Source organism: Scyliorhinus torazame, chromosome 29 (genome assembly GCF_047496885.1).
Source record: "Scyliorhinus torazame isolate Kashiwa2021f chromosome 29, sScyTor2.1, whole genome shotgun sequence".
In the NCBI taxonomy this organism is placed as follows: domain Eukaryota; kingdom Metazoa; phylum Chordata; class Chondrichthyes; order Carcharhiniformes; family Scyliorhinidae; genus Scyliorhinus; species Scyliorhinus torazame.
The window spans coordinates 38,816,124-38,843,880 of record NC_092735.1 but is presented as its reverse complement, the minus strand read 5'-3'; the positions used below and the strand labels follow the sequence as shown (position 1 = coordinate 38,843,880).

General features: G+C 65.3%; 2 protein-coding genes across 2 annotated transcripts in view; one reads left to right on the top strand and one right to left on the bottom strand.

Annotated features, from left to right (window-relative positions):
* Positions 1-310: 310 nt before the first annotated feature.
* On the bottom strand, positions 311-7,529 carry LOC140404082 (E3 ubiquitin-protein ligase TRIM56-like). The gene is made up of 2 exons (XM_072492468.1): positions 7,346-7,529; positions 311-6,734 (listed from the first exon to the last, which is right to left on the bottom strand). Exon 2 carries the CDS (start codon positions 6,717-6,719, stop codon positions 4,740-4,742), a length of 1,980 nt encoding a protein of 659 aa, XP_072348569.1. The 5' UTR covers positions 6,720-6,734; positions 7,346-7,529; the 3' UTR covers positions 311-4,739.
* Positions 7,530-10,468: 2,939 nt separating this feature from the next.
* Positions 10,469-27,757, top strand: part of ddx47 (DEAD (Asp-Glu-Ala-Asp) box polypeptide 47) — a 55,464-nt gene continuing 38,175 nt past the window's right edge. The window contains exon 1 of the mRNA XM_072492467.1: positions 10,469-10,621. Within this exon, the coding sequence (XP_072348568.1) occupies positions 10,553-10,621 (69 nt within the window). The 5' untranslated portion in view covers positions 10,469-10,552. The remainder of the gene's footprint in view (positions 10,622-27,757) is intronic.

Here is a 27,757-nt window from a genome sequence, read left to right as displayed (position 1 = left end):
CAATATCGTTTTGCAGCAACACCCAACCAGGGATGTGATCTCCTAAATACCACAGTTCTCAACAATGATATCCTTCTGTTCAATTCACCCACCGTGAAATCATGGCATCTGCAGGAGTCTGGGACTCGCTGCCGGAGAGGGTGGTGGAGGCAGAGACCCTCAGAACATTTAAGAAGTATTTAGATCTGGACTTGCGATCCCAGGGCAGACACGGCTATGGCCAGACGCTGGAAAATGGGATTAGAATAGTTATCCCAATTTTAAAAAGGGACATTCCTTCATCACGAGTTACTCAATAAGCACAGAGTCATTGGGGAACACCAATACCTTTATTATATTTTATAATCAAAACATAATGTAATCAATAGATGTCGAGTACAATGGAATGTGGTAATTATTCAGCCGTAACTTCCTCAGAGTGGAATGTGTATCGGATTGTCACACTGCGCCCAACTACTTGAGTGGATTTTTCTTTTTTTAAATTTAGAGTACCCAATTCATTTTTCCAATTAAGGGGCAATTTAGCGTGGTCAATCCCCCTACCCGGCACATCTTTGGGTTGTGGGGGTGAGACCCACGCAAACACAGGGAGAATGTGCAAACTCCACACGGACAGTGACCCAGAGCCGGGATCGAACCCGGGACCTTGGGGCCATGAGGCAGCAGGGCTAACCCATTACTTCGAGTGGATTTTGTTCTCTGCCCGTCTTACCCGACTGTCCGACTTGGGCCTGGTGAGCTCCAGGCAGTGAGCTCGCTCCCAGGGCCCAGCTTCGAATTCCAGCTCCGTCCCAGTTTCACAGTACCTGCTGCCGCGGTTGGATTGAGCCTGTGGTGGGATAGTCTCGGCTCTGGTTTGGGGGGGGGAATGGGACAGGTGGGAAGAACCCCGTGGGTGGGAGGAAGAGAAATAGTCCAGCAGTGTGGGGACACCCTTGAGGGGGTCGGAGACACCCTGTGAGTGTGGGTCGTTGAGGGGTGGGGGGGGGGGGGGGGGGGGGGAATCTTGTCAGGGTCACTACAATAGTTACCCAGATACTGGAAGAGGTTTTAATTCTTCTCACTTTTACTGGGTAACTGCTGGCGTAACCCTGTCAGGACTATCCAAAGTTTGCAACTTTTCATTTTCGGATTGTTCTCGGTGGAGGGCAATTGCCATGGGGAAAGTTTACACTTCTGGGCAATTGCTGCACAAATCCTACCCATGAGGTTCTGAGAAGGGTTCCCCAGCGCATCTTTGGAGTAACCTCCTCCCAATCCGACACTGGAAGACTCAGAAGTTACGGCCCCATATGTTTTGGTCTGATTTGCATTCAAAGACTTTACACGATTATATAATCAGAAACATGACTCTGCTGATACAGACACCAAGCAAGCTCAAGAGATCAAATCAGGATTAATCAGCAGTGCTAACCCTCGCCCAGTGCTGGTCAGAAAAGTCCAAAATTGGACATCTCTGTTGACTGAGATCAGGAGAGAAAGAGTTCAAAGTGTTGTTTAGCTTTCATGGGCTTCTCCCAATCTCACAAACAAACTGATTCTCTGTTGACTGCTGAAACTATGATCGGAGGCCTGGATTCCGTCTGAAAATCTCATCATATCTTTAAATTTCTTCACTCAATTCTACATTTAAGAAACAATCTTTAAACAAGTTAGATAAAGGCTAATAGTAATAAATGAATGCTTTTCATAAGACCTAAATAATCTACACTAAAAAAAAACTTGTGTCCCCTTTGCACATTGACTCATCAAGCTTAATCATGTGATCATTTCAACTGATCGAGTTGGTCCCTCATGGGCAATAGTGATCATAAAACTTGTCGTGTGTTAACGACCTTTTCCTGCAATCCCATTGGTCAATAAAATCATATGCTTGTCTGAGCCACGGCTCACAGCCAAAGCGAAGAGTAAACAATTGATCTCCACCATCAAACACTGTCCCCAGCATCACTGCCATCAAACACCAACGCCGTCCTCACCAAACAGGAGGTTCACAAGAATGATTCATGGAATGAAGAGCTTGTCGTATAAGGAACGGTTGAGGACTCTGGGTCTGTACTCGTTGGAGTTTAGAAGGATGAGGGGGGATCTTATTGAAATTTACAGGATACTGCGAGGCCTGGATAGAGTGGACGTGGAGAGGATGTTTCCACTTGTAGGAAAAACTAGAACCAGAGGACACCATCTCAGACTGAAGGGATGATCCTTTAAAACAGAGATGAGGAGGAATTTCTTCAGCCAGAGGGTGGTGAATCTATGGAACTCTTTGCCGCAGAAGGCTGTGGAGGCCAAATCACTGAGCGTCTTTAAGACAGAGATAGATAGGTTTTTGATTAATAAGGGGATCAGGGGTTATGGGGAGAAGGCAGGAGAATGGGGATGAGAAAATATCAGCCATGATTGAATGGCGGAGCAGACTCGATGGGCCGAGTGGCCTAATTCTGCTCCCATGTTTTATGGTCAGTGGTAGGGAATCTATCAGAAGGACAAAATCTGTCTCCACTTGGAGAGGCAAGGTTTGATCAGGAATAGTGAGCGTGACTTTGTGAGAGGGAGGTCATGCCTAACAAATTTGATTGAATTTTTTGAACATGTGACCAGGTGTGTAGATGAGGGTAGTGCAGTTGATGTAGTTTACATGGATTTCAGCAAAGCCTTTGACAAGGTCCCGCATGGTAGATTTATAAAGAAGGCAAATGCATATGAGATACAGGGTAACTTGAGAAGGTGGATTTAAAATTGGCTTAGAGGGTGATGACAGACGGCTGCGTTAGTGACTGGAAGCCAGTGTCCAGTGGCGCACCACAGGGACCTGTGCTGGGTCCCCTATTGTTTGTCATTTATATAAATGACATAGATGACTATGTGGGGGGTAGGATCAGCAAGTTTGCAGATGACACAAAGATTGGCCGGGTGGTTAACAGTGAAGTTGAGTGTGTTGTGTTACAGGAAGATATGGACGGGATACTCAAATGGGCAGAAAAGTGGCAGATTGAATTTAACCCTGAAAAGTGTGAGGTGATACACTTTGGAAGGAGTAATCTGACAAGGAAGTATTCAATGAATGGCCTGACACTGGGAACAAAGGGACCTTGGGAGCATCTGTCCAGATCTCAGAAGGCAGAAGGGCAGGCTAATAGGGTGAAAAAGCTTATTTACAGAGGTTGGATTATTGTTCTTTGTTGGGACACTTGCCTTTATCAATCGAGGCATAGATTACAAAAGCAGGGAGGTCATGTTGGAGTTGTATAGAACTTTGGTGAGGCCACAGCTGGAGTACTGTGTGCAATTCTGGTCGCCACATTATAGGAAGGATGTGATTGCACTGGAGGGGGTGCAGAGGTGATTCACCCAGATGTTGAACGTTAAAGTTATGAAGAGAGGTTGGATAGGCCTAGGTTGTTTTCGCTGGAGCAGAGAAGACCGAGGGGCAACCTGATCGAGGTGTACAAGATTATGAGGGGCATGGACAGGGTGGATAGTGAGCAGCTGTTCCCATTAGTTGAAGGGTCAGTTACGAGGGGGACACAAGTTCAAGGTGAGGGGCGGGAGGTTTATGGGGGGTTTGAGGAAATTGATTTTTCCCCAGAGGGTGGTGAGGGCCTGGAACGCACGGCCTGGGAGGGTGGGAGAGGCGGGTCTGGAACACACTGCCTGGGAGGGTGGGAGAGGCGGGTCTGGAACACACTGCCTGGGAGGGTGGGAGAGGCGGGTCTGGAACGCACGGCCTGGGAGGGTGGGAGAGGCGGGTCTGGAACGCACGGCCTGGGAGGGTGGGAGAGGCGGGTCTGGAACGCACGGCCTGGGAGGGTGGGAGAGGCGGGTCTGGAACGCACGGCCTGGGAGGGGGGGAGAGGCGGGTCTGGGACACGCTGCCTGGGAGGGTGGGAGAGGCGGGTTGCCTCACATCCTTTAAAAAGTACCTGGATGAGCATTTGGCATGTCTTAACATTCAAGGCCACAGGCCAAGTGCGGGCAAATGGGATTAGAACAAAGAACAATACAGCACAGGAACAGGCTCTTCGGCCCTCCAAGCCTGGAGGGCGTGGTAGGCAGGTCAGGTGCAGACTCGATGGGCTGAAGGGCCTCTTCAGTGCTGTATTTTCTGTGATTCTGTGACCTGCTCTATAATAAAGGAGAACTGAAGCTACTGCTGCAACAGGTCCAGGATCAGCCCCAGATCCCAGGTCAGTGGGAAGGGGATCACGTGTGTCAACAGAAAGGCTGAGGGGCTAGTTTTTGGCAGGCTACTCAAGGGCCTTAGCTACGATGGCTTGGGAAGGCTGCCTAACTGTCATCCCGTCCTGCCTGATTAAATACCCTCCCCACCACCAAACACACTTCAGGGGGGTGGGGGAAGAAAGAGTATTTAATTTCTTCAACCCCTCCCCATGTTTATTTTTATTTTATAAATTTAGAGTACCAATTATTTTTTTTCCAATTAAGGGGCAATTGTGCGTGGCCAATCCACCTACCCTGCACAATTTTTGGGTTGTGGGGGCGAAACCCACGCAGACATGGGGAGAATGTGCAAACTCCCCACGGACAGTGACCCAGGGCCGGGATTCAAACCCGGGTCCTTAGCGCCGTAGGCAGCAGTGCTAACCACTGCGCCACCGTGCTGCCCCCCGCCATGTTTATTTACAGAGGTTGGATTATTTATCTTAGAGGCAGGCGCTTTATCACCTGACTTGGTCAATACAGACGTTGTTATCTGGATAGTGTGATGCAAGTTCATCCTAAATCCAATGCTGGCAGCCACACGATTGGTCCAGATTCAGGTTGTACACCGTAACAAAACCATTGCCCTGGCTTACAATCAGGTTGCCACCTTGGTCTACTGTAATGACACGTGGCTTGTATAGGCCGTCTGCAGCACTCAACAGCTGATCCTTAAACACCCCACTTGGAGAAAATAAGAGGATCCTACTGGGCTCAGTCACATAAATATTGTCATTTCTATCGACACAGACACTGAAAGGGTTAAGGGCGAGCTGCAGCCCATTCACGTAACTCTCATCAATGATGGTGAGCACTTCAGCACTCCTGTTGAAAATAACAACACATTTCTTCCCACAATCAGATACGATGAACTCTTCTTCACTGTTAACAGCAATGAAGAGAAATCTGATGCCCTCATAGCCCTGTGGCTTAACCCTGGCAATCGCATGCCCGTAAACATCGTAGAGAGAGATGGAACACAAACTTCCTTCGCTCACGGCCACATATTCATCTTCATAAGCAGCAATGGGGTAAGTTGACTCCGAACCGCGGAGCAAAAGCTTTCTCACGAACGAGCCATCCATTTCCAGGAAGTGAAGGCGGTGATTGGCAGAGCATGCAATAATATCGCCACACACAGCAACGCTACACGGATCGTCGTCCTCATCCAACGAGATAGTCAGATCAAATAATCCATCATTCACGTAACATTTTAGGGCTGAGTTCTGTTCATCCGCAACAATGATGTCTCCATATTGGGAAGTGCAGATACCGGTCAATTTTGGATCATACGTGTCATAATTGAGCTTTGTGTCGAAGTAATATTTCTGAATTGCCTGTTCTCTGGGTTGAGCCGGTGGAAGGTTTGCCTGTGTCCGTTTCTGAGGAGGACTCAGCTGCAATCCAAGGGCTGGTCCTTCGCCAAATGTGATATTGAAAAGATTATTTTGTGATATCATCTCCTTTATTGATTTGTTGACAGTTACTTGGGGACTAGGTCTATTTACATCTACGCTGCCCAATGCTTGCAATGCACTAATCTGATCTTCCACAATGCTCGGTAAACACAGTATCGCTTTTGCATCAGACGTTGCTATGGCCCTCGCACAGAATTCTTTGGTTCCTTGTGCCTTTTCCTTCTGAAGCTGAAGTTTAGATTTGGCGGCTTCACATGCCTCTTGCTGTTTCTGGACATGATCCGAGACCATCTTTTTGATGGTATCTCCATGTTTGAACAAATTGTTGAGAATCTCTGTCAGAGTGTTCTCTACATTGGAGATTATGGAGCTTTCCATCGCTTTCATTTTGCCCATCGCTTCATCCAGGTCACCTTCTCTTTGGGCCAACAGCAGAATGTCACCCCCGAGTCGCTCAAGTAGCTTCCTCACCGTGGCTTTCTTGTCCTCAGCCGCTTCAACCAGTCCAAGTTGTCTATGCCGACTGCAGGACTGGGAGCGGCATTTGAAGCAGATCGCACGCTCGCAGGTGCTGCAGTAAAAACAGACTTTGTCTTTGGGATGGGTTTGGCAGTAGATTTTCTGCTTCACCAGAAGCTCAGTGTCAGATTTGCCAAGGGTGGCACCGGCTAGGTTCACCAGCACGTGGCTTGGGTGGGCAGACCGATGCCTGTCCCCACACGGCTGGCACATGTGACCAGCACAGCCGGCACACTTGACCACAGCAGAATTCTTATTTTTCCGTTCCGCCGGACAGAGGTCGCAAATCACCTCCGCCTTCTGTGCGTTTTGGAAAATATCCAGAAGACCATTGATGTGGAAGTTGGTCTGCAGCCCGCTGACCCCACCACTCACATCAACAACCTTCCGGCATTCAGGGCACTGGATTCTCTGGCTATTCCTGCTGAGGGTCTCCAGGCACTCCTGGCAGTACGTGTGGAGGCACGGCAACATCTTGGGTTGTTTAAAAGTATTCAGGCATATCTTACAATTCAGAAAATCATTTTGGATTTTATCAGTGATGTTCGCTGAGGAGGCCATGGTCACACACAAAATCTGGAAGAGAACAGAATAGAAACCACACGGTCAGACATTCATCCCTGCAGACAATTGGCTACAACTTGTTGATTGCGATTTGGGAGTTTCAGACTGAGCTTAGAAGTTGCCACGTGCAAGAAACGAAACTTTAGGCATTGTTGACCAGAAATTTGCTGAATAGAAACCGAAAGTAAACAGGTGGCGAGAGGGAGGGGATTAATGCAGCTGGAACAGGGGGGGGGGGGGTCAGGGGGCCCCTTTTGATACAATCCCTGAGATGTGGAGTTAAAGGATTTGCATTACAGTCCCTGGGGTCTGAAACTCACTCAACTCCCGCTTGCCGGCCACACAAAGAAAGACGCGGAAGGTGCACATTGAATCCGCGGCCTCATTGCAAAGTCCGATCCCCCGGCATTGAGCAGAAACTGAGAGCAGATTAGGAGCTGGGAGCAGAGCCTGGGACCCAGATCGCGGCTGTGGCTCAAAGTGGGGGCTCTTCTCCCCCCGGTCCCAGATCCCTGTGCAACACAAACCCCCCAACACAAGAGGAAGCAGCTGGAAGAATGAATGCACAGCCCGGGGGTTTGTGCAGAGAGGCTTTGAGAATCTCTGATTCCCCCCACACTTACCTGGCAGGCTGGGGGTTCCGGGCACCTCTCTGGTTCTCCAAACCGAATTCCGTGCCCTGGCTCTCAGCTCTCAGCCACACCTCCCTCGACGTCTGTATTTGTTGAAACTGAAAGATTAACCCTTTGCTCGTCCCAGTCCTCCCATCCCAGGGCGTTTTCTCACTGAATATTCCAATTGCATTGAAGCAACTCAAGTTGCAAATTAAGCTGTGTAGACAACTTAAATATCATTCCACCTTTTGCAATGACCATTTAGAAATGTTTCTTTGGCTGTGTTTTAAAAACAAATGTTTTTATTGGCGTTTTTCAATTTTACAGAATGATACTTTTTAAATGGGTGGCACGGTAGCACAGTGGTTAGCACAGTTGCTTCAGAGCGCCAGGGTCCCAGGTTCGATTCCCGGCTTGGGTCACTGTCTGTGCGGAGTCTGCACGTTCTCCCCGTGTCTGCGTGGGTTCCCTCCGGGTGCTCCGGTTTCCTCCCACAAGTCCCGAAAGACGTGCTGTTAGGTGAATTGGACATTCTGAATTGTACCTCTGTGTACCCAAACAGGCGCCGGAATGTGGCGACTAGGGGCTCTTCACAGTAACTTCATTGCAGTGTTAATGTAAGCCTACTTGTGACACTAATAAAGATTATTATTGTTATTAACGAATGTTGTGTCTGGTATTTACATATTGTACAGTTTTTTATTTACATACATATTTCCTAACGTACATTTGATAGGCCGAATGGCCTCCTTTTGTACTGTAAATTTTATGATTCTATCCATATCCCCTGCCCCCCTCCCTGTCCCCTCGTTGGTAACCCCTTCTTCCCCCCCTGCATGTCCTTTTACTAAGCTCTGCTCCTCTTTTCTGTGGCTTTTATTGTTGACCTTGTGGGTTTGGGGAGGGGGACTTCTTGCCCCCACCCACCTTTTCCCCCCTGTGGCTCCCTTGGGTTCCCTCCTCATCTCCTCCCCCCTTTGTATCTCCTCGTGGCATGCGTTCTTGTCTGCTCTCCCCCCATTTCCCCCTCTTTCCCTCGCTACTGTTGGCCTCGAGCAGGCTGATGAAGGGCCCCCATGCTTTGTGGGAGCCCTCTTCTGACCCTCGGAGGGTGAACTTAATCTTCTCCAGGTGTAGAAATTCCAGCAGGTCTGCCAGCCATTCTGCAGCTGTGGGTGGTGCTGCTGATCGCCAGCCGAGCAGGATTCTCTGGCGTACAGATTAAGGAAGCAAGAGCGAGGGCGTCAGCCCCCTTCCCCAAATGTAGCTCGGGCTGCTCCGATACCCCGAAGACTGCCACTCTCGGGCACGGCTTTCTTTGACTGTGTTGAAGCATCTCAGAATGCAACATTTTGTACGTAGAAAACCTGAATATTATTGGACTTTGTGTGACAGCCACTTTGAAATGTTTGCAATATTCTTTTTTTTTTCAAATTTAGAGTATCAATTCATTTTTTTCCAACTATGGGGCAATTTAGCGCAGCCAATCCACCTACCCTGCACATCTTTGGGTTGTGGGGGTGAAACCCACGCAGACATGGGGAGAATGTGCAAACTCCACACGGACAGTGATCCGGGGCCGGGATTCGAACCTGGGACCTCGGTGCCGTGAGGCAACAGTGCTAACCACTGCGCCACTCTGCTGCCCTAAATGTTTGCAATATTCTTTTGGATATTTTATGAATAAAGTATATTTTTGCAAAAAAACACCAATCGGCAGTTTCTTCGTAAAGAGGTAGCAGAACATCTGGTATTTGTGAGAATGCTGGTAATGTGAACACAACCATGCAATTCAAAATATTTTAAAGTAATGCAGCAATTAAAATAACTGTGTTTCTGTTTGGTTAAAATCTACTCCCAAATTTGCATTTGGATTTTGGTTTATTGTCACGTGTACCGAGGCACAAGGAAAACTATTGTTATGTCTACAGTCCAGACTGATCATACCATGCATGAAAAACCCATAGGACATACATAAATACACAATGTAAATACTTAGATACAGGCATTGGGTGAAGCTTACGGAGTGTGGTACTACTCAGTAGAGACGATGTGTGGAGAGATCAGTTCAGTCCATAAGACGGTCATTCAGCAGCTTGGTAACAGCGGGGAAGAAGCTGTTTTTGAACCTGTTAGTGCGTGTTCTCAGACTTCTGTAGCTCGTGCCCGATAGAAGAGGTTGGAAATCATCCCAGTGCATGAAAGATCGTTGTCCTTTTATTTTATTAATATTGTGTTTTCCTTCCACCACCCTTTTCTCTCTGTGTTGTGTGTGTGTAGAGAGTGGGGTTAGTTAGAAAGAGGGGGGGAGGGTTGGGAAAGGGAATTAGATAGTTACATTTTCTGCCTGTTTAATTATTATACTGTATATTATAAAAGGTTATTTGAGTTTTAAAGTTACAAACCTGGTGACTAGTTTATTTGGCTCAGCCAAGGACATTGGGTATTTTAAATAAAATCTTATTTCACGTGACTCTGGGTCATGTGGGGTTTGAATTGACTGCGTGCTGCCCAGGGGGTCGTGACACCAGCAGTGATTCTGACCCCCGCTGTTAACTTCCTCAATTAAACCACAACACCCACCCCCGTAAATCCCTCCCCGCCACTCAATACGTCCTCAAACCCCTCCCCCCAATCCTCCCTTCAATCCCCTCAATCCACCTCTCCTCAATCCCCTTCCCCATTTTCTCAACCCCCCCAGCCCCTCAATCCCCCTCCCATCCACTCAATCCCTTCCGTCCCCTCAATCCCTCCCATCCCCTCAATCCCCCTCCCCATTTCCTCTATCCTCCCTCCCCATCCCCTCAATCCCTCTCCCTACCCCTCAATTTCTCCTCCCATCCCCTCAATCCCTCCCTCCCATCTCCTCAATCCCCCCATCCCATCAATTCCCCTCCCATACCCTCAATCCCCATCCTCTCAACACCATCCCCTCCCCTCAATCCCCCCTTCTTTCAACCCCCACCCCTCAATCCCCCTGCCCTCCCCTCAATCCCCCTCCCCTTCCCCTCAATCCCCCTCCCCTTCCCTCAATCCCCCCTCCCCTTCCCTCAATCCCCCCTTCTTTCAACCACCACCCCACAATCCCCCCTCCCCTCAAAATCCCCTCCCCACAATCACCCCTCCGCTCCATTCCACCATCCGCTCCCTCAATTCCCCTCGATTCACTCAATCCCCCTCCCAGGACTACAACGCCCAGCGTACACCGCGCCGCGCATGCGCTCCCGGAGCAAGATGGCGGCGGCGGAGAGCAAGGCCGAGAATCCGGGGAGCTTCCGAGACCTGGTACCGGGGGAGAGACTGGGATACCCGGGGGGGGGGGGAGAGACTGGGATACCCGGGGGGGGGGGGGAGAGACTGGGATACCCGGGGGGGGGGGGGGGAGAGACTGGGATACCCGGGGGGGGGGGGGGGGAGAGACTGGGATACCCGGGGGGGGGGGGAGGAGAGACTGGGATACCCGGGGGGGGGGAGGGGAGGGGGACTGGGATACCCAGGGGGGGGGGGGGAGGGGAGACTGGGATACCGGGGGGGGGGGAGAGACTGGGATACCCAGGGGGGGGGGGGGGAGGGGAGACTGGGATACCCGGGGGGAGGGGGAGGGGGACTGGGATACCCAGGGGGGGGGGGAGGGGAGACTGGGATACCCGGGGGGGGGAGACTGGGATACCCGGGGGGGGGGACTGGGATACCCGGGGGGGGGGGGAGGGGAGACCCGGGGGGGGGGGAGGGGAGACTGGGATACCCGGGGGAGGGGGGAGGGGGAGGGAGACTGGGATACCCGGGGGGGGGAGACTGGGATACCCGGGGGGGGGAGACTGGGATACCCGGGGGGGGGGAGGGGAGACTGGGATACCCGGGGGGGGAGGGGAGACTGGGATACCCGGGGGGGGGGGGGGGAGGGGAGACTGGGATACCCGGGGGGGGAGGGGGAGGGGGACTGGGATACCCGGGGGGGGGAGGGGGAGGGGGACTGGGATACTCGGGGGGGGGGGGAGGGGGAGGGGGACTGGGATACCCGGGGGGGGGGAGGGGGAGGGGGACTGGGATACCCGGGGGGGGGGGGGAGGGGGAGGGAGACTGGGATACCCGGGGGGGGGGAGGGGGAGGGAGACTGGGATACCCGGGGGGGGGGGGAGGGAGACTGGGATACCCGGGGGGGGAGGGGGAGACTGGGATACCCGGGGGGGGAGACTGGGATACACGGGGGGGGGGAGGGGGGGGGACTGGGATACCCGGGGGGGGGGGGAGACGAGACTGGGATACCCGGGGATACCCGGGGGGGGGGGAGGGGAGACTGGGATACCCAGGGGGGGGGGAGGGGGACTGGGATACCCGGGGGGGGGGGAGGGGAGACTGGGATACCCAGGGGGGGGGGGAGGGGAGGGGGACTGGGATACCCGGGGGGGGGGGAGGACTGGGATACCCGGGGGGGGGGGGGACTGGGATACCCGGGGGGGGGGGACTGGGATACCCGGGGGGGGGGGGGAGGGGAGACCCGGGGGGGGGGGGGGAGGGGAGACTGGGATACCCGGGGGGGGGGGGAGGGGGACTGGGATACCCGGGGGGGGGAGGGGGAGGGAGACTGGGATACCCGGGGGGGGGAGACTGGGATACCCGGGGGGGGGGAGGGGAGACTGGGATACCCGGGGGGGGGAGGGGAGACTGGGATACCCGGGGGGGAGGGGGAGGGGGACTGGGATACCCGGGGGGGGGGGGGGAGGGGGAGGGGGACTGGGATACCCGGGGGGAGGGGGAGGGGGACTGGGATACCCGGGGGGGGGGGGGAGGGGGAGGGAGACTGGGATACCCGGGGGGGGGGAGGGGGAGGGAGACTGGGATACCCGGGGGGGGGGGGGGGGGAGACTGGGATACCCGGGGGGGGGGGACTGGGATACCCGGGGGGGGGAGGGGGACTGGGATACCCGGGGGGGGGGGGGACTGGGATACCCGGGGGGGGGGGACTGGGAGACCCGGGGGGGGGGGGGAAGGGAGACTGGGATACCGGGGGGGGGGGGAAGGGAGACTGGGATACCGGGGGGGGGGGGGGGGGAGGGAGACTGGGATACCGGGGGGGGGGGGGGGGAGGGAGACTGGGATACCGGGGGGGGGGAGGGAGACTGGGATACCGGGGGGGGGGGGGGGGGGAGGGAGACTGGGATACCCGGGGGGGGGGGGGGGGAGGGAGACTGGGATACCTGGGGGGGGGGGGGGAGGGAGACTGGGATACCCGGGGGGGGGGGGGGGGAGGGAGACTGGGATACCCGGGGGGGGGGGGGGGGGGAGGGAGACTGGGATACCCGGGGGGGGGGGGGGGAGGGAGACTGGGATACCCGGGGGGGGGGGGGGGGGGGAGACTGGGATACCGGGGGGGGGGGGGGGGAGACTGGGATACCCGGGGGGGGGGAGACTGGGATACCCGGGGGGGGGGGGAGACTGGGAAACCCGGGGGGGGGGGGGAGACTGGGATACCCGGGGGGGGGGAGACTGGGGATCCCGAGGGAGGGAGGGAGGGGGGGGGGGACTGGGATACCCGGGGAGGGGGGGGACTGGGATACCCGGGGAGGGGGGGGGACTGGGATACCCGGGGAGGGGGGGGGACTGGGATACCCGGGGAGGGGGGGGGACTGGGATACCCGGGGAGGGGGGGGGACTGGGATACCCGGGGGGGGGGGGGAGGGAGACTGGGATACCCGGGGGGGGGGGGGAGACTGGGATACCCGGGGGGGGGGGGAGACTGGGATACCCGGGGGGGGGGGGGGGAGACTGGGATACCCGGGGGGGGGGGGGGGGGGAGACTGGGATACCCGGGGGGGGGAGGAGACTGGGATACCCGGGGGGGGGGGGGGAGACTGGGATACCCGGGGGGGGGGGGGGAGACTGGGGATCCCGAGGGAGGGAGGGAGGGGGGGGGGACTGGGATACCCGGGGAGGGGGGGGGACTGGGATACCCGGGGAGGGGGGGGGACTGGGATACCCGGGGAGGGGGGGGGACTGGGATACCCGGGGAGGGGGGGGGGGACTGGGATACCCGGGGAGGGGGGGACTGGGATACCCGGGGAGGGAGGGGGGGGGACTGGGATACCCGGGGAGGGAGGGGGGGGGACTGGGATCCCGAGGGAGGGAGGGAGGGGGGGGAGACTGGGATACCCGGGGAGAGAGAGGGACTGGGATACCCGGGGGGGGGAACTGGGATACCCGGGGGGGGGGGGGGACTGGGATACCCGGGGGGGGGGGAGAATGGGGTACCCGGGGGGGGAGACTGGGGTACCCGGGGAGGGGGGGGGGGGCGGGACTGGGATACCCGGGGGGGGGGGGGGAGACAGGTGGTACCCGGGGAGGGAGGAAGGGGGGGTTGGGATACCCGGGGAGGGGGGGGACTGGGATACCCGGGGAGGGAGGGAGGGGGGGGGACTGGGATACCCGAGGAGGGTGGGAGGGAGGGGGGGGACTGGGATACCCGGGGAGGGAGGGGGGGACTGGGATACCCGGGGAGGGAGGGAGGGGGGGGGACTGGGATACCCGGGGAGGGAGGGGGGGGGGACTGGGATACACGGGGAGGGGGGGGGGAACTGGGATACCCGGGGAGGGAGGGGGGGGGAACTGGGATACCCGGGGAGGGAGGGGGGGGAGACTGGGTTACCCGGGGAGGGAGGGAGGGGGGGGGCTGGGATACCCGGGGAGGGAGGGGGGGGTCTGGGATACCCGGGGAGGGAGGGGGGGGGACTGGGATACCCGGGGAGGGAGGGAGGGAGGGGGGGGGACTGGGATACCCGGGGAGGGAGGGAGGGAGGGGTGGCTGGGATACCCGGGGAGGGAGGGGGGGGACTGGGATACCCGGGGAGGGAGGGGGGGACTGGGATACCCGGGGAGGGAGGGGGGGTCTGAGATACCCGGGGAGGGAGGGAGGGGGGGTCTGGGATACCCGGGGAGGGAGGGAGGGGGGGTCTGGGATACCCAGGGAGGGAGGGAGGGGGGTCTGGGATACCCGGGGAGGGAGGGAGGGGGGGGACTGGGATACCCGGGGAGGGAGGGGACTGGCATACCCGGGGAGGGAGGGAGGGAGGGAGGGGACTGGGATACCCGGGGAGGGGGGGACTGGGATACCCGGGGAGAGAGGGGGGGACTGGGATACCCGGGGAGAGAGGGGGGGACTGGGATACCCGGGGAGGGAGGGGGGCGACTGGGATACCCGGGGAGGGAGGGGGGGACTGGGATACCCGGGGAGGGAGGGGGGTCTGGGATACCCGGGGGGGGGACTGGGATACCCGGGGAGGGGGGACTGGGATACCCGGGGGGGGGGGACTGGGAGACCTGGGGGGGGGGGGGGACTGGGATACCCGGGGGGGGGAGAACTGGGATACCCGGGGGGGGGGAACTGGGATACCCGGGGGGGGGGAGACTGGGATACCCGGGGAGGGAGGGGGGGGACTGGGATACCGAGGGAGGGGGGGGGACTGGGATACCGAGGGAGGGGGGGACTGGGATACCCGGGGGGGGGGGGACTTGGATACCCGGGGGGGGGGACGGGACTGGGATACCCGGGGGGGGGGGGACTGGGATACCCGGGGGGGGGGACTGGGATACACGGGGGGGGGGGGGGGGGACCTGAGATACCCGGGGAGGGAGGGAGGGGGTGGACTGGGATACCGAGGGAGGGGGGGGACTGGGATTCCCGGGGAGGGAGAGGGGACTGGGATACCCGGGGGGGTACTGGGATACCCGGGGGAGGGGGACTGGGGTACCCGGGGGGGGGGGAGACTTCGTACCCGGGGGGGGGGAGAGACTAGGGTACCCGGGGGAGGGGACTGGGGTACCCGGGGTGGGGGGAGACTGGGGTACCCGGGGTGGGGGGGAGACTGGGGCACCCGGGGGGGGGGACTGGGGTCCCCGGGGGGGGGGACTGGGGTACCCCGGGGGGGGGACTGGGATACCCGGGGGGCGGGGGGGACTGGGATACCCGGGGGGGGGGGGGACTTGGATACCCGGGGGGTGTGGGGACTGGGATACGGGGGGGGGGGGGGAGACTGGGATACCCGGGGGGGGGGACTGGGATACCCGGGGGGGGGGGTCTGGGGTACCCGGGGGGGGGGAGAGACTGGGGCACCCGGGGGGGGGGACTGGGGTACCCGGGTGGGGGGACTGGGGTACCCGGGTGGGGGGACTGGGGTACCCGGGGAGGGAGGGAGGGGGGGGCTGGGATACCCGGGGAGGGAGGGAGGGAGGGGGGGACTGGGATACCCGGGGAGGGTGGGAGACTGGGATACCCGGGGAGGGAGGGGGGGGGACTGGGATACCCGGGGAGGGAGGGAGGGAGGGGGGACGACTGGATACCCGGGGAGGGAGGGAGGGAGGGGGGACGACTGGGATACCCGGGGAGGGAGGGGGGGGGGGACTGGGATACCCGGGGAGGGAGGGGGGGGTCTGGGATACCCGGGGAGGGAGGGAGGGGGGGGACTGGGATACCCGGGGGAGGGAGGGGGGGGGGGCTGGGATACCCGGGGGGGGGGGACTGGGATACCCGGGGGGGGGGGACTGGGATACCCGGGGGGGTGGGGGACTGGGATACCCGGGGGGGGGGGGGGGGGGGGGAGGGAGACTGGGATACCGGGGGGGGGGGGGGGGGGAGGGAGACTGGGATACCGGGGGGGGGGGGAAGGGAGACTGGGATACCCGGGGGGGGGGGGGGAGGGAGACTGGGATACCGGGGGGGGGGGGGGAGGGAGACTGGGATACCGGGGGGGGGGGGAGGGAGACTGGGATACCGGGGGGGGGGGGGTGGGAGGGAGACTGGGATACCCGGGGGGGGGGGGGGGGGAGGGAGACTGGGATACCTGGGGGGGGGGGGGGGGGGGAGGGAGACTGGGATAACCCGGGGGGGGGGGGGGGAGGGAGACTGGGATACCCGGGGGGGGGGGGGGGAGGGAGACTGGGATACCCGGGGGGGGGGGGGGGAGACTGGGATACCCGGGGGGGGGGGGGAGACTGGGATACCCGGGGGGGGGGGGAGACTGGGATACCCGGGGGGGGGGGGAGACTGGGATACCCGGGGGGGGGGGGGAGACTGGGATACCCGGGGGGGGGAGACTGGGATCCCGAGGGAGGGAGGGAGGGGGGGGGGACTGGGATACCCGGGAGGGGGGGGACTGGGATACCCGGGGAGGGGGGGGGGACTGGGATACCCGGGAGGGGGGGGGGGACTGGGATACCCGGGGAGGGGGGGGGACTGGGATACCCGGGGAGGGGGGGGGGACTGGGATACCCGGGGGGGGGGGGGGGAGGGAGACTGGGATACCCGGGGGGGGGGGGGAGACTGGGATACCCGGGGGGGGGGGGGAGACTGGGATACCCGGGGGGGGGGGGGGAGACTGGGATACCCGGGGGGGGGGGGGGGAGACTGGGATACCCGGGGGGGGGGGAGGAGACTGGATACCCGGGGGGGGGGGGAGACTGGGATACCCGGGGGGGGGGGGGAGACTGGGGATCCCGAGGGAGGGAGGGGAGGGGGGGGGGACTGGGATACCCGGGGAGGGGGGGGGACTGGGATACCCGGGGAGGGGGGGGGACTGGGATACCCGGGGGAGGGGGGGGGGACTGGGATACCCGGGGAGGGGGGGACTGGGATACCCGGGGAGGGAGGGGGGGGGACTGGGATACCCGGGAGGGAGGGGGGGGGACTGGGGATCCCGAGGGAGGGAGGGAGGGGGGGGAGACTGGGATACCCGGGAGAGAGAGGGACTGGGATACCCGGGGGGGGGGACTGGGATACCCGGGGGGGGGGGGGACTGGGGATACCCGGGGGGGGGAGAATGGGGTACCCGGGGGGGGGAGACTGGGGTACCCGGGGAGGGGGGGGGGGGCGGGACTGGGATACCCGGGGGGGGGGGAGACAGGTGGTACCCGGGGAGGGAGGAAGGGGGGGTTGGGATACCCGGGGAGGGGGGGGACTGGGATACCCGGGGAGGGAGGGAGGGGGGGGGACTGGGATACCCGAGGAGGGTGGGAGGGAGGGGGGGGACTGGGATACCCGGGGAGGGAGGGGGGGACTGGGATACCCGGGGAGGGAGGGAGGGGGGGGGACTGGGATACCCGGGGAGGGAGGGGGGGGGACTGGGATACACGGGGAGGGGGGGGGGAACTGGGATACCCGGGGAGGGAGGGGGGGAACTGGGATACCCGGGGAGGGAGGGGGGGGAGACTGGGTTACCCGGGGAGGGAGGGAGGGAGGGGGGGGCTGGGATACCCGGGGAGGGAGGGGGGGGTCTGGGATACCCGGGGAGGGAGGGGGGGGACTGGGATACCCGGGGAGGGAGGGAGGGAGGGGGGGGACTGGGATACCCGGGGAGGGAGGGAGGGAGGGGTGGCTGGGATACCCGGGGAGGGAGGGGGGGGACTGGGATACCCGGGGAGGGAGGGGGGGACTGGGATACCCGGGGAGGGAGGGGGGGTCTGAGATACCCGGGGAGGGAGGGAGGGGGGTCTGGGATACCCGGGGAGGGAGGGAGGGGGGGTCTGGGATACCCAGGGAGGGAGGGAGGGGGTCTGGGATACCCGGGGAGGGAAGGGAGGGGGGGGACTGGGATACCCGGGGAGGGAGGGGACTGGCATACCCGGGGAGGGAGGGAGGGAGGGAGGGGACTGGGATACCCGGGGAGGGGGGGACTGGATACCCGGGGAGAGAGGGGGGGACTGGGATACCCGGGGAGAGAGGGGGGACTGGGATACCCGGGGAGGGAGGGGGGCGACTGGGATACCCGGGGAGGGAGGGGGGGACTGGGATACCCGGGGAGGGAGGGGGGTCTGGGATACCCGGGGGGGGGACTGGATACCCGGGGAGGGGGGACTGGGATACCGGGGGGGGGGACTGGGAGACCTGGGGGGGGGGGACTGGGATACCCGGGGGGGGGAGAACTGGGATACCCGGGGGGGGGGAACTGGGATACCCGGGGGGGGGGAGACTGGGATACCCGGGGAGGGAGGGGGGGGACTGGGATACCGAGGGAGGGGGGGGGACTGGGATACCGAGGGAGGGGGGGACTGGGATACCGGGGGGGGGGGACTTGGATACCCGGGGACGGGACGGGACTGGGATACCCGGGGGGGGGGGGACTGGGATACCCGGGGGGGGGGACTGGGATACACGGGGGGGGGGGGGGGGGGACCTGAGATACCCGGGGAGGGAGGGAGGGGGTGGACTGGGATACCGAGGGAGGGGGGGGACTGGGATTCCCGGGGAGGGAGAGGGGACTGGGATACCCGGGGGGGTACTGGGATACCCGGGGGGGGGTGACTGGGATACCCGGGGGAGGGGGACTGGGGTACCCGGGGGGGGGGAGACTTCGTACCCGGGGGGGGGGAGAGACTAGGGTACCCGGGGGAGGGGACTGGGGTACCCGGGGTGGGGGGAGACTGGGGTACCCGGGGTGGGGGAGACTGGGGCACCCGGGGGGGGGGACTGGGGTCCCCGGGGGGGGACTGGGGTACCCGGGGAGGGAGGGAGGGGGGGGCTGGGATACCCGGGGGGGGAGACTGGGATACCCGGGGGGGGGGACTGGGATACCCGGGGGGGGGGGACTGGGATACCCGGGGGGGTGGGGGACTGGGATACCCGGGGGGGGGACTGAGATACCCGGGGAGTGAGGGGGGGGACTGGGATCCCGAGGGAGGGAGGGGGGGACGGGATCCCGAGGGAGGGAGGGGGGGGGGACTAGGATACCCGGGGAGGGAGAGGGGGGGGGACTGGGATACCCCGGGGGGGGGACTGGGATACCCGGGGGGCGGGGGGGACTGGGATACCCGGGGGGGGGGGGGGACTTGGATACCCGGGGGGTGTGGGGACTGGGATACGGGGGGGGGGGGGGAGACTGGATACCCGGGGGGGGGACTGGGATACCCGGGGGGGGGGTCTGGGGTACCCGGGGGGGGGAGAGACTGGGGCACCCGGGGGGGGGGACTGGGGTACCCGGGTGGGGGGACTGGGGTACCCGGGTGGGGGGGACTGGGGTACCCGGGTGGGGGGACTGGGGTACCCGGGGAGGGAGGGAGGGGGGGGCTGGGATACCCGGGGAGGGAGGGAGGGAGGGGGGGACTGGGATACCCGGGGAGGGTGGGAGACTGGATACCCGGGAGGGAGGGGGGGGGACTGGGATACCCGGGGAGGGAGGGAGGGAGGGGGGACGACTGGGATACCCGGGGAGGGAGGAGGGAGGGGGGACGACTGGGATACCCGGGGAGGGAGGGGGGGGGGGACTGGGATACCCGGGGAGGGGAGGGGGGGGGTCTGGGATACCCGGGGAGGGAGGGAGGGGGGGACTGGGATACCCGGGGAGGGAGGGGGGGGGGCTGGGATACCCGGGGGGGGGGGGACTGGGATACCCGGGGGGGGGGGGGACTGGGATACCCGGGGGGGTGGGGGACTGGGATACCCGGGGGGGGGGGACTGAGATACCCGGGGATGGAGGGAGGGAGGGGGGGACTGGGATCCCGAGGGAGGGAGGGAGGGAGGGGGGGGACTGGATCCCGAACGAGGGAGGGGGGGGGACTGGGATACCCGGGGAGGGAGAGGGGGGGGGGGACTGGGATACCCGGGGGGGGGGTGGACTGGGATACCCGGGGGGGGGGGAGAACTGGGATACACGGGGGGGGGGGGGGGACTGGGATACCCGGGGGGGGGGGGGGGACTGGGATACCCGGGGGGGGGGGGGACTGGGATACCCGGGGGGGGGGGACTGGGATACCCAGGGGGGGGGGACTGGGATACCCGGGGGGGGGGGACTGGGATAACCGGGGGGGGGGACTGTGGTACCCGGTGGGGGGGGGGGAGACTTGGTACCCGGGGGGGGGAGAGAGACTGGGGTACCCGGGGGACGACGACTGGGGTACCCTGGGGGGGGGAGAGACTGGGGCACCCGGGGGGGGGGCTGGTGTACCCGGGTGGGGGGGACTGGGGTACCCGGGGAGGGAGGGAGTGGGGGGGGCTGGGATACCCGGGGAGGGAGGGAGGGAGGGGGGGACTGGGATACCCCGGGGGGGGGACTGGGATACCCGGGGGGCGGGGGGGACTGGGATACCCGGGGGGGGGGGGACTTGGATACCCGGGGGGTGTGGGGACTGGGATACGGGGGGGGGGTGTGGGGACTGGGATACGGGGGGGGGGGGGGGGAGACTGGGATACCCGGGGGGGGGGACTGGGATACCCGGGGGGGGGGTCTGGGGTACCCGGGGGGGGGAGAGACTGGGGCACCCGGGGGGGGGGACTGGGGTACCCGGGTGGGGGACTGGGGTACCCGGGGAGGGAGGGAGGGGGGGGGCTGGGATACCCGGGGAGGGAGGGAGGGAGGGGGGGGACTGGGATACCCGGGGAGGGTGGGAGACTGGGATACCCGGGGAGGGAGGGGGGGGGACTGGGATACCCGGGGAGGGAGGGAGGGAGGGGGGACGACTGGGATACCCGGGGAGGGAGGGAGGGAGGGGGGACGACTGGGATACCCGGGGAGGGAGGGGGGGGGGGGACTGGGATACCCGGGGAGGGAGGGGGGGGGTCTGGGATACCCGGGGAGGGAGGGAGGGGGGGGACTGGGATACCCGGGGAGGGAGGGGGGGGGGGCTGGGATACCCGGGGGGGGGGGGACTGGGATACCCGGGGGGGGGGGGACTGGGATACCCGGGGGGGTGGGGGACTGGGATACCCGGGGGGGGGGGGACTGAGATACCCGGGGATGGAGGGAGGGAGGGGGGGGACTGGGATCCCGAGGGAGGGAGGGAGGGAGGGGGGGGACTGGGATCCCGAACGAGGGAGGGGGGGGGACTGGGATACCCGGGGAGGGAGAGGGGGGGGGGGGACTGGGATACCCGGGGGGGGGTGGACTGGGATACCCGGGGGGGGGGGAGAACTGGGATACACGGGGGGGGGGGGGGGACTGGGATACCCGGGGGGGGGGGGGGGGACTGGGATACCCGGGGGGGGGGGGGACTGGGATACCCGGGGGGGGGGACTGGGATACCCAGGGGGGGGGGACTGGGATACCCGGGGGGGGGGGACTGGGATAACCGGGGGGGGGGACTGTGGTACCCGGTGGGGGGGGGGGAGACTTGGTACCCGGGGGGGGGGAGAGAGACTGGGGTACCCGGGGGACGACGACTGGGGTACCCTGGGGGGGGAGAGACTGGGGCACCCGGGGGGGGGCTGGTGTACCCGGGTGGGGGGACTGGGGTACCCGGGGAGGGAGGGAGTGGGGGGGGCTGGGATACCCGGGGAGGGAGGGAGGGAGGGGGGGGACTGGGATACCCGGGGAGGGTGGGAGACTGGGATACCGGGGAGGGAGGGGGGGGACTGGGATACCCGGGGAGGGAGGGAGGGAGGGGGGGGGTTGGGATACCCGGGGAGGAGGGGGGGGGACTGGGATACCCGGGGAGAGAGGGGGGGGGACTGGGATACCCGGGGAGGGAGGGAGGGAGGGGGGGGGACTGGGATACCCGGGGAGGGAGGGGGGGACTGGGTTACCCGGGGAGGGAGGGGGGGACTGGGATATCCGGGGAGGAGGGGGGGGGGGACTGGGATACCCGGGGAGGGAGGGGGGGGGACTGGGATACCCGGGGAGGGAGTGGGCGGGGACTGGGATACCCGGGGAGGGAGGGGGGGGGACTGGGATACCCGGGGAGGGAGGGGGGGACTGGAATACCCGGGGAGGGAGGGGGGGGGGGACTGGGATACCCGGGGAGGGAGGGAGGGGGACTGGGATACCCGGGGAGGGAGGGGGGGGGGACTGGGATACCCGGGGAGGGAGGGGGGGACTGGAATACCCGGGGAGGGAGGGGGGGGGGACTGGGATACCCGGGGAGGGAGGGAGGGGGACTGGGATACCCGGGGAGGGAGGGAGGGGGACTGGGATACCCGGGAGGGAGGGGGGGGACTGGGATACCCGGGGAGGGGGGGGGGGACTGGGATACCCGGGGAGGGAGGGATGGAGGGCGGGGACTGGGATACCCGGGGAGGGAGGGAGGGAGGGGGGGGAACTGGGATACCCGGGGAGGGAGGGAGGGAGTGAGGGGGGGGGGGGGACTGGGATACCCGGGGAGGGAGGGAGGGAGGGGACTGGGATACCCGGGGAGGGAGGGAGGGAGGGGACTGGGATACCCGGGGAGGGATTGAGGGAGTGGGGGACTGGGATACCCGGGGAGGGAGGGAGGGGGGGGACTGGGATACCCGGGGAGGGAGGGAGGGAGGGGGGAGGACTGGGATACCCGAGGAGGGAGGGAGGGGACTGCGATACCCGGGAGGGAGGGGACGACGTCTGGTATACCCGGGGAGGGAGGGGACTGGGATACCCGGGGAGGGAGGGGACTGGATACCCGGGGAGGGAGGGAGGGAGGGCGGGGACTGGGATACCCGGGGAGGGAGGGGGGGACTGGGATACCCGGGGAGGGAGGGAGGGGGGGGACTGGGGATACCCGGGGAGGGAGGGGACTGGGATACCCGGGGAGGGAGGGAGGGGGGGACTGGGATACCCGGGGAGGGAGGGAGGGGGGGACTGGGATACCCGGGGAGGGAGGGAGGGAGGGAGAGGGGGACTGGGATACCCGGGGAGGGAGGGACTGGGATACCCGGGGAGGGAGGGAGGGGGGGACTGGGATACCCGGGGAGGGATGGAGGGAGAGGGGGGACTGGGATACCCGGGGAGCGAGGGGGGGAGGGTGGGGGGGACTGGGATACCCGGGGAGGGAGGGAGGAAGGGGGGGACTGGGATACCCGGGGAGGGATGGAGGGAGAGGGGGGACTGGGATACCCGGGGAGGGAGGGAGGGAGGGGGGGCGGAACTGGGATACACGGGGGGGTGGGGGACTGGGATACCCGGGGGGGGGGGGGACTGAGATACCCGGGGATGGAGGGAGGGAGGGGGGGGGACTGGGATCCCGAGGGAGGGAGGGAGGGAGGGGGGGACTGGGATCCCGAGGGAGGGAGGGGGGGGGGACTGGGATACCCGGGGAGGGAGAGGGGGGGGGACTGGAATACCCAGGGGGGGGGTGGACTGGGATACCCGGGGGGGGGGGAACTGGGATACACGGGGGGGGGGGGACTGGGATACCCGGGGGGGGGGGGACTGGGATACCCGGGGGGGGGGGGACTGGGATACCCGGGGGGGGGGGGACTGGGATAACCGGGGGGGGGGGGGGGAGAGACTGGGGTACCCGGGGGACGACGACTGGGGTACCCGGGGGGGGGGAGAGACTGGGGCACCCGGGGGGGGGGGGCTGGTGTACCCGGGTGAGGGGATTGGGGTACCGGGGAGGGAGGGAGGGCGGGGCTGGCATACCCGGGGAGGGTGGGAGACTGGGATACCCGGGGAGGGAGGGGGGAGGGGGGGGACTTGGATACCCGGGGAGGGAGGGAGGGTTGGGGGGGGTTGGGATACCCGGGGAGGGAGGGGGGGGGACTGGGATACCCGGGGAGAGAGGGGGGGGGACTGGGATACCCGGGGAGGGAGGGAGGGGGGGGGACTGGGATACCCGGGGAGGGAGGGGGGGGGACTGGGTTACCCGGGGAGGGAGGGGGGGGGGACTGGGATACCCTGGGAGGGAGGGGGGGGGGGACTGGGATACCCGGGGAGGGAGTGGGCGGGGACTGGGATACCCGGGGAGGGAGGGGGGGGGACTGGGATACCCGGGGAGGGAGGGGGGGACTGGAATACCCGGGGAGGGAGGGGGGGGGACTGGGATACCCGGGGAGGGAGGGGGACTGGGATACCCGGGGAGGGAGGGGGGGGACTGGGATACCCGGGGAGGGGGGGGGGGACTGGGATACCCGGGGAGGGAGGGAGGGATGGAGGGCGGGGACTGGGATACCCGGGGAGGGAGGGAGGGAGGGGGGGGGACTGGGATACCCGGGGAGGGAGGGAGGGAGTGAGGGGGGGGGGGTGACTGGGATACCCGGGGAGGGAGGGAGGGAGGGGACTGGGATACCCGGGGAGGGAGGGAGGGGAGGGGACTGGGATACCCGGGGAGGAAGGGAGGGAGGGGACTGGGATACCCGGGGTGGGAGGGGAGGGAGGGGAATGGGATACCCGGGGAGGGAGGGAGGGGACTGGGATACCCGGGGAGGGATTGAGGGAGGGGGGACTGGGATACCCGGGGAGGGAGGGAGGGAGGGGGGGAGGACTGGGATACCCGAGGAGGGAGGGAGGGGACTGCGATACCGGGAGGGAGGGGACTGGGATACCCGGGGAGGGAGGGGACTGGGATACCCGGGGAGGGAGGGGACTGGGATACCCGGGGAGGGAGGGGACTGGGATACCCGGGAGGGAGGGGACTGGGATACCCGGGGAGGGAGGGAGGGAGGGCGGGGACTGGGATACCCGGGGAGGGAGGGAGGGAGGGGGGGGACTGGGATACCCGGGGAGGGAGGGAGGGGGGGGACTGGGATACCCGGGGAGGGGAGGGGACTGGGATACCCGGGGAGGGAGGGAGGGGGGGGGACTGGGATACCCGGGGAGGGAGGGAGGGGGGGGACTGGGATACCCGGGGAGGAGGAGGGAGGGAGAGGGGGGACTGGGATACCCGGGGAGGGAGGGACTGGGATACCCGGAGAGGGAGGGAGGGGGGACTGGGATACCCGGGGAGCGAGGGGGGGGAGGGGGGGGACTGGGATACCCGGGGAGGGAGGGAGGAAGGGGGGGACTGGGATACCCGGGGAGGGATGGAGGGAGAGGGGGGACTGGGATACCCGGGGAGGGAGGGAGGGGGGGAACTGGGATACACGGGGGGGTGGGGGACTGGGATACCCGGGGGGGGGGGGACTGAGATACCCGGGGATGGAGGGAGGGAGGGGGGGGGACTGGGATCCCGAGGGAGGGAGGGGGGGGGACTGGGATCCCGAGGGAGGGAGGGGGGGGGACTGGGATACCCCGGGGAGGGAGAGGGGGGGGGGGACTGGGATACCCGGGGGGGGTGGACTGGGATACCCGGGGGGGGGAACTGGGATACACGGGGGGGGGGGAACGGGATACCCGGGGGGGGGGGGGGACTGGGATACCCGGGGGGACGACTGGGATACCGGGGGGGGGACTGGGATAACCGGGGGGGGGGACTGGGGTACCCGGTGGGGGGGGGGGGGATACTTGGTACCCGGGGGGGGAGAGAGACTGGGGTACCCGGGGGACGACGACTGGGGTACCCGGGGGGGGGGAGAGACTGGGGCACCCGGGGGGGGGGGGGCTGGTGTACCCGGGTGAGGGGACTGGGGTACCCGGGGAGGGAGGGAGGGGGGGGGCTGGCATACCCGGGGAGGGAGGGAGGGAGGGGGGGACTGGGATACCCGGGGAGGGTGGGAGACTGTGGGAGACTGGGATACCCGGGGAGGGAGGGGGGGAGGGGGGGGGATTGGATACCCGGGGAGGGAGGGAGGGAGGGGGGGGGATTGGGATACCCGGGGAGGGAGGGGGGGGGACTGGGATACCCGGGGAGAGAGGGGGGGGGACTGGGATACCCGGGAGGGAGGGAGGGAGGGGGGGGACTGGGATATCCGGGGAGGGAGGGGGGGGGGACTGGGATACCCGGGGAGGGAGGGGGGGGGGGACTGGGATACCCGGGGAGGGAGGGGGGGGGGACTGGATACCCGGGGAGGGAGGGGGGGGGGACTGGGATACCCGGGGAGGGAGGGGGGGGGACTGGGATACCGGGGAGGGAGGGGGGGGGGGACTGGGATACCCGGGGAGGGAGGGGGGGGGGACTGGGATACCCGGGGAGGGAGGGGGGGGACTGGGATACCCGGGAGAGAGGGGGCGGGGACTGGGATACCCGGGGAGGGAGAGGGGGGGACTGGGATACCCGGGGAAGGAGGGGTGGGGACTGGAATACCCGGGGAGGGGAGGGGGGGGGGGCTGGGATACCCGGGGAGGGAGGGGGGGACTGGGATACCCGGGGAGGGGGGGGGGGGCTGGGATACCCGGGGAGGGAGGGAGGGATGGAGGGCGGGGACTGGGATACCCGGGGAGGGAGGGAGGGAGGGGGGGGGGACTGGGATACCCGGGGAGGGAGGGAGGGAGGGGACTGGGATACCCGGGGAGGGAGGAGGGAGGGGACTGGGATACCCGGGGAGGAAGGGAGGGAGGGGACTGGGATACCCGGGGTGGGAGGGAGGGAGGGGAATGGGATACCCGGGGAGGGAGGGAGGGAGGGGACTGGGATACCCGGGGAGGGATTGAGGGAGGGGGGGACTGGGATACCCGGGGAGGGAGGGAGGGGGGGGACTGGGATACCCGGGGAGGGAGGGAGGGAGGGGGGGAGGACTGGGATACCCGAGGAGGGAGGGAGGGGACTGCGATACCCGGAGGGAGGGAGGGACGACGACTGGTATACCCGGGGAGGGAGGGGACTGGGATACCCGGGGAGGGAGGGACTGGGATACCCGGGGAGGGAGGGGACTGGGATACCCGGGGAGGGAGGGCGGGGACTGGGATACCCGGGGAGGGAGGGAGGGAGGGGGGGGACTGGGATACCCGGGGAGGGAGGGAGGGGGGGGGACTGGGATACCCGGGGAGGGGGGGGACTGGGATACCCGGGAGGGAGGAAGGGGGGGACTGGGATACCCGGGGAGGGAGGGAGGGGGGGACTGGGATACCCGGGGAGGGAGGGAGGGAGGGAGGGGGGGGACTGGGATACCCGGGGAGGGAGGGACTGGGATACCCGGGGAGGGAGGGAGGGGGGGACTGGGATACCGGGGAGGGATGGAGGGAGAGGGGGGACTGGGATACCCGGGGAGGGAGGGGGGGGGACTGGGATACCCGGGGAGGGAGGGAGGAAGGGGGGGATTGGGATACCCGGGGAGGGATGGAGGGAGAGGGGGACTTGGATACTCGGGGAGGGAGGGGGGGGGACTGGGATACCCGGGGAGGGAGGGAGGAAGGGGGGGGACTGGGATACCCGGGGAGGGAGGCGGGGGGACTGGGATACCCGGGGAGGGAGGGGGGGACTGGATACCCGGAGAGGGAGGTGGGGGACTGAGATACCCGGGAGGGGAGGGGGGGGGGCGTACTGGGATACCCGGGGAGGGAGGGGGGGGACTGGATACCCGGGGAGGGAGGGAGGGAGGGGGGGGACTGGGATACCCGGGGAGGGAGGGGACTGGGATACCCGGGGAGGGAGGGAGGGAGGGGACTGGGATACCCGGTGAGGGAGGGAGGGAGGGGACTGGGATACCCGGGGAGGGAGGGAGGGATGGAGGGGACTGGGATACCTGGGGAGGGAGGGAGGGAGGGGACTGGCATACCCGGGGAGGGAGGGAGGGGACTGGGATACCCGGGGAGGGAGGGAGGGTGGGGGACTGGGATACCGGGGAGGGAGGGAGGGTGGGGACTGGGATACCCCGGGAGGGAGGGAGGGTGGGGACTGGGATACCCGGGGAGGGAGGGAGGGAGGGAGGGGACT

Bases quoted from the DNA above. Each gene is read 5' to 3' on its own strand.
- LOC140404082 (XM_072492468.1), bottom strand. From the start codon at position 6,719: ATGGCCTCCTCAGCGAACATCACTGATAAAATCCAAAATGATTTTCTG.